The 13,081-nt window shown below is 29.8% G+C and overlaps 1 protein-coding gene across 1 annotated transcript in view; it reads left to right on the top strand.

Moving 5' to 3' along the window:
- The window catches only part of LOC105624449 (membrane metallo-endopeptidase-like 1), a 35,571-nt gene extending 24,729 nt beyond the window's left edge, over positions 1-10,842 (top strand). Inside the window, exons 2-10 of the mRNA XM_012205810.1 lie at positions 2,178-2,317; positions 5,829-5,954; positions 6,595-6,840; positions 7,183-7,394; positions 7,586-7,762; positions 7,885-8,379; positions 8,759-9,050; positions 9,224-9,474; positions 10,504-10,842. Of these exons, the coding sequence (XP_012061200.1) occupies positions 2,178-2,317; positions 5,829-5,954; positions 6,595-6,840; positions 7,183-7,394; positions 7,586-7,762; positions 7,885-8,379; positions 8,759-9,050; positions 9,224-9,474; positions 10,504-10,842 (2,278 nt within the window). The remainder of the gene's footprint in view (positions 1-2,177; positions 2,318-5,828; positions 5,955-6,594; positions 6,841-7,182; positions 7,395-7,585; positions 7,763-7,884; positions 8,380-8,758; positions 9,051-9,223; positions 9,475-10,503) is intronic.
- The last annotated feature ends 2,239 nt before the right edge of the window (positions 10,843-13,081 follow it).

A 13,081-nucleotide genomic window follows, 5' to 3' on the forward strand; every position in this document is an offset into this window, starting at 1 on the left:
GTTAAAAGTCTCAGAAAGTCTCTCCACTATATATCTTTAAGTTAAAATTAACATTTTATTTTTAATAGTGTATATTAGCAAAAATTTGTATTTAATATTATTAAACATTAAGATCCGCTTTAACTGAAGATAGAATTATTTCTCTTAATTGATAAATATATAAAATTGTTTAATGACGCAACAAATATGGAATACGGACCGCGATCTCTTGTACTAAATTCATAAATTCGTTTATACTGTAAGGGTCAAGGTCGGGCATCAAATGCGAACGATACGCGGCATTGACTCCGATATTACACAACAGAGGATGCTTCGGTGTGTGTCTTTGCTTCTCGATGAGGTCAATACACTCATCGTTGCATTATGCGCACTATAAGTTCCATTATGCCATCTCTATTATCCTATAAGTATCTACACTCGATGTATTTACACGTTACGCGCACGTGGATACATCGCGCATTGTTTGCGAAATAAAAACACACAGGGCAAAAATCAATAACTGCTATTGCATATTGATCATTTCTTGCGTAAATACAATAATTGCAAATTCTGAGATTGCCGATGTAAACGATTTTCTTTCCGAATTGATATTATGATTTAGAAAACAATCAGTTAAAACTACGATTGTTTTTTAAATCCGGGAAACATAGTAAGTTATATAAATATAAACATAGTTATATAAATAATCGTGTAATAAGAAAGATAAATTCAATAATAAATTATGACTTTTGATCAAGATATATCAATTGTTTGTTCTTGCTCTTACATCATCGGTGAAATCTATACTTTGCGCAACTATTTAAAAAAAGATGTGAGAAGAATAGACAAATTTAAGTTAATATTATGAATTCGTAGCTTCGAAAGATTAAAAAGTATTTACATGTTATAAATAGTACTACTATCATTACAGAAATTACTGTCTTATTTTATTTTTTTATCTAAATGCAAAAATTTTGCAAGAATCTTGACGGAGGCATTGCAACATTTTTGTGTACACTCGATTTTAGTCTGTTTGTACTTCTCATCGCGTCCTCGGACAAGGTCTCGATAGCCGATTATGCGAAGAAGTTAATGCGCCACGATCTCGCGAGATGATCGTAAACATAAAACGCAGAAATGGCGCGCGGCTGGGATGAAGATAAAAATCCGACTGCGGTTTGCCTTTCGTTCGTTACGCGAATTCTCCACCGTAAAAAACAATTCTCTCGCCGGATAGGAAAAGCAATCCATAAATTCCGATGTGTTTTAGATCTAAGTGGCATTTTACTGCGCGTCGACAGCACACGCGATATAAATACATACGCGATATAAAAGCGCATGAAGAAGAAGAAGAATCAATTTCGCAAAATTGAAAAATAAAAAAAAGTACGATATCTTTGAGGAACGATATCCTATGTTCTTGTTAGGCAAACGACAAGAAATAACTGATCTTTTCATAATACCCTTATTTACATTATGTAAACGATGTACGGTTCCATGTGCAGATGTACATATATTTCTTCGCATATAATGCCAAATTATGTACATATATTTCTAATATGCATGGAAATGATATATAGTATAGAATGCAGGATTCGATAGTACAATACATTATTTATACATAGAGAATATACGTAGATGATACGAACATTGTTTCACGTGCGATTAAACTCGGAAATACGATGCATAATTATCGTGAGGATTACAGCGAGAGGATTTTGCAGTTCGTGTTACAAAGCATACTACTTAAAGTAAGTCGCAACAATATCTTGCTCTCGACACGTGCAATACGTTCAAATAATTGCGAAATTCTTAATTTAAAAGTATGTAAAATTAAGTTTATAAAATACGAGAATTAAGAAAAATCCTTCCTCTTCAGTCTTAAATATTACACACTAAGGCCCAGTTCCACAACTCACGTTCCTTAACTCTTAACCGAGATTCAATTTCTTATCTCTTTCCTAGATTCTAGAATTGGAAGTTGAACTGGGCCCAAATATTTTACAAATCAGGATAAAAATATTGGAAAAAAATGGAGAATACCCTGTTATTGATTTAATATTTTTAAAACAGCTTATAATCATATATATTTTTTTAAATATATATGATATGTGATTAAACTTTTTAGGGATATAATTTAAGGATAATATAATATTTTTTTATTTTGTCGTTTCTTTCATTTTATGATTTTTATGCAGAAACCCGACATGGTGGAAGAGGCGGTCCGGTTTGGAACGTGGATTAACGGTGATAGCGATTTCCGGGTTCCTCTTGTGCATCGCTTTGGCGGTCGCCATCGGAATTTTGGCGGCCAACACGACATGCAACACCAAGTCCGGTAAGAGTACTTATTTTTATAGTGACCTATAGTGCAACATAAGCCGTTCACCATGCATGTTGCAAGTATGCAGTATTGTCTGAGAAGCACAGAAGCGAGACATATTTCATTTTTTATAAAAATTATGTTGAAATCAAAAAACCTCACTCACGTGTTGCTTTTTATGAATCGCTTAGATCTTCTTTATTTCAAAACTGAATCATCAAAATATTGAATGTTGCTTTTGTTATACGCTTTTATTTAGAAATGATGTACAGAAAGATATACAGAATGATTCAGCAAAAAAAATTTAAAATAAGATATTGAAATATATCTCTTGAATTTCAAAACGGTAAAGAAAATATTTATAAATCAATTTATAATTCTGAATATCTCTAATATTTTAAACTTTTAAACTTTTAATATCAATTAAATGATGCAATTTTGTTTTGTTTTCCTCACGATTTATTTTACAAAATAAAATTATAATCTTAAAATAGTAAAGAAGATCTAAGCATATAATGTGTTTCGTATTTGTTTGTGAAAGGCTATGACTATATGACATTTCTGCATGCAGGATCTGATTTAGCTTAATAAAATCTTCTCAGATTTTACTTTTAAAAAGTATTCGATTTTTTTAATTGCGTAAAATATGTATAATATTAATAACACTTTTTGTCTTTTACTATAATGAAGTTCTTGTAACATTAAAGTTTTTAAAGGGAATATCTCATTTTACCTATTCCAATTTAATTTGTAAATCCCGATCCTGCATCTGCAACAACTAAGTATCACCGACATCTTAAGACGTACGTTAGTTTCCCTTTGCGCCAAAGACATTACTTAACATCATCCAATTGCATTAATGCCTGAAGCGAAATTGCTAGTAATGAGCAAATCATAATTCTTTGCAATATAGCAGCGACAGACTTTTGTAACAGCTTACGCGATATGCAACACTTGCAAAAATCTAGAATAAATTTAATCCTTTAAACACAACTGCTTTCAACTCCTGTGTGTGACACAACACACAAATACAAAAACTTGACAAATACAAAAACTTTATATCATTAAAAAATTCGTGATTCCCATTAGTACTGTTCGAGTTGTACCGAATAACATTTCAAAACAAAATTTCAACAATTACCAATTTTAATAGACTTTAAACATATAAAACATCACTGGGAAAAAAAGCGTTAAAATTTATCACAATTTCATCGACATTTCTTATTAGTTCTAACAAAATTCTATGCTTTATAATCATTTTTAAACAGAATTCCGACTGTTACTTTTTCAATTTTGGTTTTTTAGTATAATTCTCTTTATTTTTATGAGTAAGAGCTATGAAAATACTCCTGGAACTGTCATTATTTTTTTTATGTTAATAGAAAGTCATACTAATTTGGCAGATACATATACATTTGGATTGTGAAGTTAGTATGTTGTTCTATTAATATAAAAAAATAATAATTTTAGCAACACTTTTTATAGTTCTACAATTCCTTAGCAAAATAAAAAAAGTCCTGCCTGTTTTATATGAAAAAATTAAAAATATGACATGTTAATTTCGCGAATCTAGTATGACAAAAAAATATTTTCACTTTTAACTTCAATTCGTAGAATGATAAATTTCTGATTTATTATAGAAATCTATAAACACAAAATAATTTCTAATACATTGAAATAGTTCGAATTATCCCTAGTATGTATCTCATCGTTAATAAAAAATAAATTATTCATTTACAAATTAAATTTGAAGGGAGAATGCGTAATAAAAATTTTGCTAATAAAAAAGCAAAATTTATTTTGGTGCCAGAAGATGTTAATGGAGATTTTAATGGTATTTAAATTGTACGCTTTTAATTGCCGTTAGAAATATCATCATGATTATTTTTATCATGGTTCTTACGAATCCATGTGTCGTTTTTCTTTGACATCTCGAAAGAAAGATCCAAAGATGTTTTTTAATGCAACAAGCGATGAATATGTTTACGATCGAAGCCGTTCAATAACGGTACGTACCCGCATCGTAAAAATTTTAACTGTGCGAAAGTAAGACGTAATTGCAGCGCGGTCATCGTAAATTTTATTTTCTACATCGGCGCCTCATATAAAAATGCTTCACCCGTTCATTAAACGCAAAAAAAAAGAATTACATTACAAAAATATTTCCGCATTGGATTACAAGAGAACTCTATCATTTGATTAAAACGTATATTTCATACAATGACGTGTCCCAAATTAATTAAATCCACGAAGAAATAGCACTATCTTAAAAAGATAAAATCCATGGCATACACAAAAACGTAAAACAGTAAGACGTAGGTAAGTAATAAGTGAATTGGCCAATCACGATAGAAACCAAAGGCCAATAGTAACGATTTCTTTATTGCTTACGACATATTGCCTTACGTTTTTATATGGATTTAATCGCGAAATTCATGACGTGCAAATCGAAGTGACAAGTCAAGAAAAGAATAATTCTGACGCATTTTGATATTTCTAATGAACAAATATTGTTTTGAGAATTATTCACTCGCTATGCCTATTTGTATTATAGTAACAAGCCCGTTAAACGTAATCACATCAGTTTAATCCCCCCTGATATTTTGATTGCGCATCGATTTAGCATCGAGCTTACAATAGCGTCATTACTGACGCATTCAAGATATTTTCGGAGTGTTTTTAAAAAATTGAAAGAATACGAAACGAGTCAGAGCTCGGTTTAATATTACCTTTGATAGATGTTGCCTTTTCTTCTGTGAACACGTGTAGTATTTACATACGCAATCCGACAAAGAATAATAATTGGTGAAACATCGTACAACCTTTACGTAAATACGACGATTGGATTGAGAAGAAGAAAGAAAGAGAGAGAAAGAGAGAGAAACGCTATTATAAAACTTATTTCAATCTAATCAATTAATTTAATCAATTAAAAGATAATCTTTCAGGAATTCATGCATTCATTCGTCTCTCGTAATAGAATTTATTTTAAAGACAAAAGAACGGAATAAATCGTTTCTGAATGTGCAATGCAGGTTTTGCATCCGATTTAGAAAATTCATTTTTTATTTTTTATAAAATTGATTTCCGTTGTCGCATCAAAATTTGATAAATTATTTATATCATTATAATATTGATTATTATAATATAGATATAAATAATATAGATATAATATAGATATAAATAATATAGATATAAATAATTTATCAAATTTTGTCATTACAAGAGAATTAGATCTTCTTTTTAAAATACGCTGCGGAATTTTCTGGAAAAAAAAAAGAGGAAGAGATTTTCATTTTTTGATAAAGATGGATAAAGTGGATTGATAATGGATCTAATTATATAACATATACAACACAATATACATATGCTAGTAACTTGAGAGAGAAACAATATCAAACTTCATTGTGAATGCAGTTTAAATTTTATCACGGCTTGTATGTTCCGATGCTTCGCATTCATTAATTTGTTGCTGTTATGCATTTTTTTCGCACCTGCAAACACATCTGCATCCGCACGAGAACAGATACTGTTAACGTAGAGATGCTACCGTCCACAGCCGAGGCGTTAAGCGGTTTGGAAACACCGAAGAACATAACATTGATGGCGAAATGCAATGATGTCTGTTTAACATCTGAATGCATTCACACAGGTCAGTAAAATATACGGAGAAGCTTAAATTTCCTGTCTATTTGAATATATATTTTTTTTAGTAAGATTGTATCATCATATGATTAATAGATAGATATCGATATATTTTTAAAACATTATTTAAAAAAGAATTCTATTTTGTGTGGCTTTAAAACATTAAAGATTAAAAACAGAAAATTTAAAATAAAATAAAATTTGAATAAATGATTTCATATATTCAATCATATATTCTGTATTTACCTGAATAAAAAAATAGTTTATTATATGTTCATAAAAGAAAATAAATTACATATTATAAATTAATATATTTAATATTGAGATATCATACTGATTTTCATTTGATAGCCGGTATTTTTCTTTTCAGTAATGTTTATTCATGTATGTGTGTTTAATAACCGGAAATTTTATCAATAAATAAAACGAATATTTTTATCTCTAAAAATTGCTTTTATCAATAACACGAAATTCAATCATCGATTTGTTAGAAAATATTTATTTATCAAAGATATTTCATCAAAGTAAATAAAATCAATATTTTATATGAAAAAAAATTAATTTTATAAATTATTTTATTTAAAAACTAAGAAATTCCTAATTTGAAGATATTAAATTAAATTAATCTGTCAATATATGTATCGCAGCCTCTAACGTAATAAAAAATATGGATCCTAATGTGGAGCCCTGTGATGACTTTTACAAATTCGCCTGCGGTGGATTCCTGGAATCCACAATTATCCCCGACGACAAAACTAGCGTGACTGCGTTCTCTACTATCGTTGATGATCTCGAGGAACAACTGCGACTCAGTATCGAGGAAGAAAGTTCTCCAAACGAGCTGAGACCGTTTAGACTTGCCAAAGACTTCTACAAGGCCTGCATGAATAAAAGTAAGCAGCCGCGATATGAAATTTCATATAAGTCGTCAAACTTAAAGAATGCAACAGACTCTTTTAATGAATCCAGTGATATCATAGCAAAATTATAAATTCTATTGATTTATTTCACGAATCGTCTGAAGTGTTTGATCTTACTATATATATTTCTTTCCAAGAAAATTATCTATAATTGAGATACTTTAATACGTAATGTTAGAAGAATAATTGCAAATCCTTATTTTTAAAAAACCAATATATAACGCCAAAGAAAAGATAATAAAATATAATACAAATTGAAATAAAATTTTCTTTTTTTCATTCTTTTTCATTCAAATATATTTTTTTTTTTTTCAGCCGCTATCGAAGCGAGAGGTTTGACACCATTACTAAACAACCTAAAAAATCTCGGTGGCTGGCCCGTTCTGGAAGGCGAGAGATGGAATGATGGCGACTTCACTTGGAAAGATTCTGTCTACAAATTCCGGAAACTGGGCTATTCAGTTGATTATTTCATCGATTTCGGCGTCAGTGTCGACTTGAAGAACAACTCTAGGCGTTTGATCGACGTAAGCACGGAACTTTTATCCCGGGAATATGAAATTCATGACAAATGCAGAAGATTATAATTTATAAATATTTATACATAATCATATGTAAAATGAAATAATATTGAGTAAAATAATATAGGTTTTTCTAATCGAATACGATATTTGTTTTTAATCAGTATACACAAATAAAAATTGATAATTTTTTATAGCTCGATCAAGCAGCGCTCGGACTCTCGCGCGAATATCTGTCGAAAGGTTTCAATGAGAAAATCGTCCAAGCATACTATAAATACATGGTGGATATTGCTATAATTCTCGGAGCCAATCCCGACCGAGCTCGCACAGAATTAAAAGAATCCCTTGAATTTGAAATCAAGCTCGCAAATGTAAGTTAATCTTTGTATTGATATAAAATAATTTTAAATAGTATTTAATAAAATTATTTTTTTAAATCATCATTCGATTGATTAAATAGATTAATTGATTAAATGGATAAATATGCACACAGATCTCTCTGCCCAATGAAAAACGGCGCAACGTGACTCTCCTCTACAATCCCATAACTGTGAATAAACTGTCCTTAGCCTATCCTAGTATACCATGGTGGGAATACTTTAATACCATCCTCTCACCGCAAGCACAATTAACTCAGGACGAGATAGTTATTGTGAATGTGCCCAGCTATCTAAAGGACTTCGAACAACTAATCAGTATTACGCCGAAGAGGGTGCAGGCAAACTATGCACTTTGGAGAGCAACTGCTGCGTCGATCAGCTATCTAACGGATGACATCCGTAAGAGACAACTGAAATATACAGTGGAGTTAAACGGCAAAACAGAGAGAGAACCGAGATGGAAAGAGTGCGTTGACATTGTTTCTGGCAGCATGGCAATTAGCGTCGGCTCGATGTACGTAAGAAAGTACTTTAAGGAGGATGCGAAAAAAACTGCGCTTGAAATGGTTGATGATATCAGGCAGGAATTCACAAAGATTCTGAAGAGGGTGAGAGAAACACAAAAATTTAAATTTAAGACTGTAAAAGAAATAAAAACCTTGTGATCGATACTTCTTATATCTAGGATTAACATTTTAAAAATAAAATAAAAATCTTTCTTCTTTTTAAATATTTTTCTTTTTATCTGAAAATTACAATAAATTAAAATTATAGAAATAAGATGAAAAAATATAAGTCACATGTTACTTTTAAATTATTAATAAATTAATTAATTTAGAATCTTATTAATAAATTAGAATCTTGGAAATGAGAATTTAATTACCTATATTTATTCTTAAATATATGTTAAAGATATTAATTCTAAAAATCTCTATCATATATTTAGAAATGTTAGTAGATTTTTAACGAAATTACACACGTTTTTAGGTGGACTGGATGGATGAAAAAACCAGAAAAAATGCTTTAGAAAAAGCAGCCGATATGACTTCACATATTGCATATCCAAATGAATTGTTAGATGATAGAAAACTTGAAGAATTTTATCAAGGACTTGAATTGAGTGCTGATGATTATGTGGGAAACATTTTTAACTTATCTATCTTTGGAACGAATTTCTCATTTGGCAGGCTGAGAAAGCCAGTGAATAAGACAGAATGGATAAGTCATGGAAGGCCAGCTGTCGTCAATGCGTTTTATTCGTCGATTGAGAACAGTATTCGTAAGTATAAATAATCTCGTAAATATTGGAAACATCAGTAAACATATTAGGTTATTATGTTTACAATTTCAGTGATTGGCGGATACTTAAATAATAAAATCTGTACAATTATATTAATTTAATTCCTCATTCTTTATTTGTAGCTATGTACTGAATTTTTAAATTTTTCATAGAATTTCCTGCGGGTATTTTGCAAGGCATATTTTTCAACAATGATCGGCCACGTTACATGAATTATGGTGGCATCGGCTTTGTTATTGGCCATGAGATTACCCACGGCTTTGATGATCAAGGCAGACAATTTAATAAGGAAGGTAATCTCGTTGACTGGTGGGAGTCAGAGACGAAGAAGCGTTATCTCAAGAGAGCTGAATGTATAATTCATCAGTATGGAAATTATTCCGTGAAAGAAGTTGGATTGAATGTAAGATTATATCTTACATATATATATATATTTATTAAGTTTATTTTCATGTTACATGAATTTTTTATATATTTCTGACGGAAAAGACAAAAACTTATTTTTATAAATAAAGTCTATGTTCTAAAATTCAAGAGTATAATTTGAAATGAATTAAAGTTTATGATCAGTCAACTTTTAGAGAAATAAAGTTTTGTTTTGTAAACCCAGGAAAAAATGTTTTATATATATAATTTTATATAATTATATGTAATTATATAAAATTATTTAAAATTATATATATTATATATAAAATATATTTATATATATAAATTTTATATATATAATTTATATATATAATTTATATATATAATTTTTATATATATAATTTATATATATAAATTTTTTCCTGAAAAAATATTCAAAATAGTCAAAAATATCATTTTTAGCTCATTTCATCTCAATTTACTTAAAATCCTGATGTGCTACGCAAATTTTACCAACGCTCATGTTCAGCGCCAAAAAATTCGAAATCTATACTGCAGCACTTCAAAGAAAAAAAAAGTGATTTTTTTATCGAGCTGTGTTATCGTTCAAGTCAATGTTTATTCATTACGTAGCAGTATTATAAGAATGTTAGAATATTCATGAGCGATAAGAATAATGATAATGATAACAGAAGTTTCGTAATGTCATACAAAATTAAGCAGAAGAATGACTTCAGAAAACACTCAGAAAAATATGTAGTATCTTTAAAAAGGCCATGAATTTTTATTACGCGAAAAATAATGGTTTATTGGAGAAAATAATAGTTTATTGAAGAAAATTAAAATGTGCAAAACAATTGAATGATCAACATAATTGTTATTCATTTTGCGATATAATCAGTATAATATATTAATTATTAATTATTAATTTAATTAAATATAACACGCAAACATTTGTATAATTTTTAAGGTGTATATAAAGTAAATTAATATTTTAAGATCCCCCATAAAAATAATATCGAATTCTCTTTATATAAAAAACTTAATATGTGTTACATTTTTACAGCTAAATGGGATAAACACACAAGGTGAGAATATCGCAGATAATGGTGGCATAAAGGAGGCCTATTATGCATACAAAGAATGGGTCAAACGAAACAAGCCGGAGAAGAAATTACCGGGTCTGCCGTACAGCCCAGAACAATTGTTCTGGATAAGTGCAGCTAATTCTTGGTGCAGCAAGTATCGACCGGAAGCATTGAAGCTGCGAATTACGACGGGCTTCCACAGCCCAGGCGAATTCCGCGTTCGAGGACCGTTGTCGAACATGGAGGAGTTCTCGCATGATTTTAATTGCCCGGTTGGCTCCAGAATGAACCCCGAGAAGAAATGTACCGTGTGGTAGATCTCAGGTGTCGGCAAAATACGTGTGAACGATACCGGCTGACTTCCGTTTTTAACCTTAGAAGTTACAATTCCGCATGCTGAATGCTTCATTGAGAGAATCAATTGTATTCTTAGCTCAGTATTAGAGACACGTTCAAATGCATGACATTCTTGCTTTTTAAAAAAGAGGATAGCATTTGATCTCAGATACTAAGCTCAGATACTAAGCTGCTTCGTCATATTTATAAAATTAATTATTTATTTGAAAATAATAATTTATTTTTTTATATATATATTTTTGCAATTTCCAAGCATTTATATTGTCACTTCTGAGGTTAATAAATCCAATGGAGTCGTCGATCTCATGCCAACAGTATATGGAGGTAGCTTGTTCCCCTCTTACAGTATCCTGCCATAGCGACATTGCCGCAGCAGAGAATATTTTATCAGTGACGCTACTCGAAAGCAAGAACTGAAATTTCGTATAATATAGAATATGCAAAAAAAAGCATTCTCCAGAAAATCTATGGAGATCGAATCGACCTGCCTGACCTTAGACATGTGGGATATATATTATGTATTGTCTTTGGTAAATTTTTATAAGAAGTATGTCGCAGGACGCATGTACGTGTAAATAGAAAGAAACTGAAATAACGTCGGATTTGAAAATTAATTAGTTATACAAAGTTTGATTGCTTAACTATTTTTAATACTAAAGCATTAGTGATTCCTATGCCAATGGCAATATTTGTCAAAGGTTTTAGATTATTACGGAAAAAATTAAGTTAAACTCTATCTAGAGTGCTCTAATGTAGTTTCAAGTTTAAAGATTTTTATGATTGACATGTATGGAAAAATATGTTGGCAGTTTTATTAAGAATTCGCTTTTATCCTTTTTTTTAATTGTTGACAGCTTTATTAAATTTGCTTCTTAGAATAAATTTTAAAGTATTTTATTGACACGGAAATAAATAGCAATGTGGAACACACTATATAGTATGATCCGCAAAATCAATAACAAAAAAGAAATATGATATATCCGGTATGAATATTTTTCAATAAAAGAGGATACAACTTTTTCATTTTTTCACTATGTTCGGAGATCGTTTTATTTCTATATTTCTTTGTGTATTTCTTTATGAAAATCGAAAATTATTATATAATATTAATAATGACATTACGCTCAAGGAAAATTAGTACATTTGAGATAAAGTTAACAAAATTAGTCACATGTAGTTACGAAATTGCTATCAGTCCTGCTTCACTCATTTAAAAACTAATTCAAAATTGTTGATTCAACTCTCTTTGAATTAGTTTTTAGATGACTGAATAAGCAAAAAAAATTGTATCCTCTTTTAACAAGTCTTTTTTACCTAATAAATATTGGAAGTTATTTTATGAGTATTATTTTATAGTATTATTAAATAGCAGTTAAATAGCAAATTAAATTTTCAATCAAACAAATCTATGTAATAATTAAATTAAGCTAAAAAAAAGTCAAGTTTTTGTTGTTCGTTTTCTTCCTTAAAATCGGATTCATTGGAAAGACCATGACGTTATACAACATTAAAAGAATTCGTAATTATTATCTAAATTATCAAACTCAAAGGAATAATCAATCCCCAATATTCTATAATACATATGAATCACATTTTCGTATATAGTTGTATAGTATCGGCATATCTGCGAATTCAAACAATTTAGCGCGATAATTTTTTGGTTGTATATTTTCATGTAAGATCATTAGTCGTTAGAAAATTACGAAGTTACTTAGAATCAAGTATTAAACGTAGCTATTTAACTGCGAGCGATTAAAACATGATGTTCGCAATTTTCATTGCGCTTTCCACCATATTATCTCTTGCATCCGTATATACATTACATTTTTTTTGCGCCACATCCTTTTTTGCACACATTTTTCGTATTTATATTACAATGGCCGTAAGTTAATCACCGAGTTAATTACTGTAAATTTAAGTAAAGATATAGTACCTTGTAAGGTATTTTTGTTGATTGTAAGAATTTAATACACGAAAAACTTCATGTAAATATGAAATTGTACTTTTACACGTTTCCCATTTAGAAGATATCGCACTTCTTCCAGAATGTAAAGCAAATAATTTTCCTGATTGCGCGAACTGGCGCGCATAAAAATTGAAAAATATCGTGGAAGAGCACTTAACGCTATCCCATATAGCACAGACTTCCTAAAGATGTCCATAAGTAAGGTCACCATATCTGAATCAAAAAAAGAGTAT

The sequence above is a fragment of the Atta cephalotes genome, assembly GCF_000143395.1.
Source record: "Atta cephalotes unplaced genomic scaffold scaffold00079, whole genome shotgun sequence".
NCBI lineage: Eukaryota > Metazoa > Arthropoda > Insecta > Hymenoptera > Formicidae > Atta > Atta cephalotes.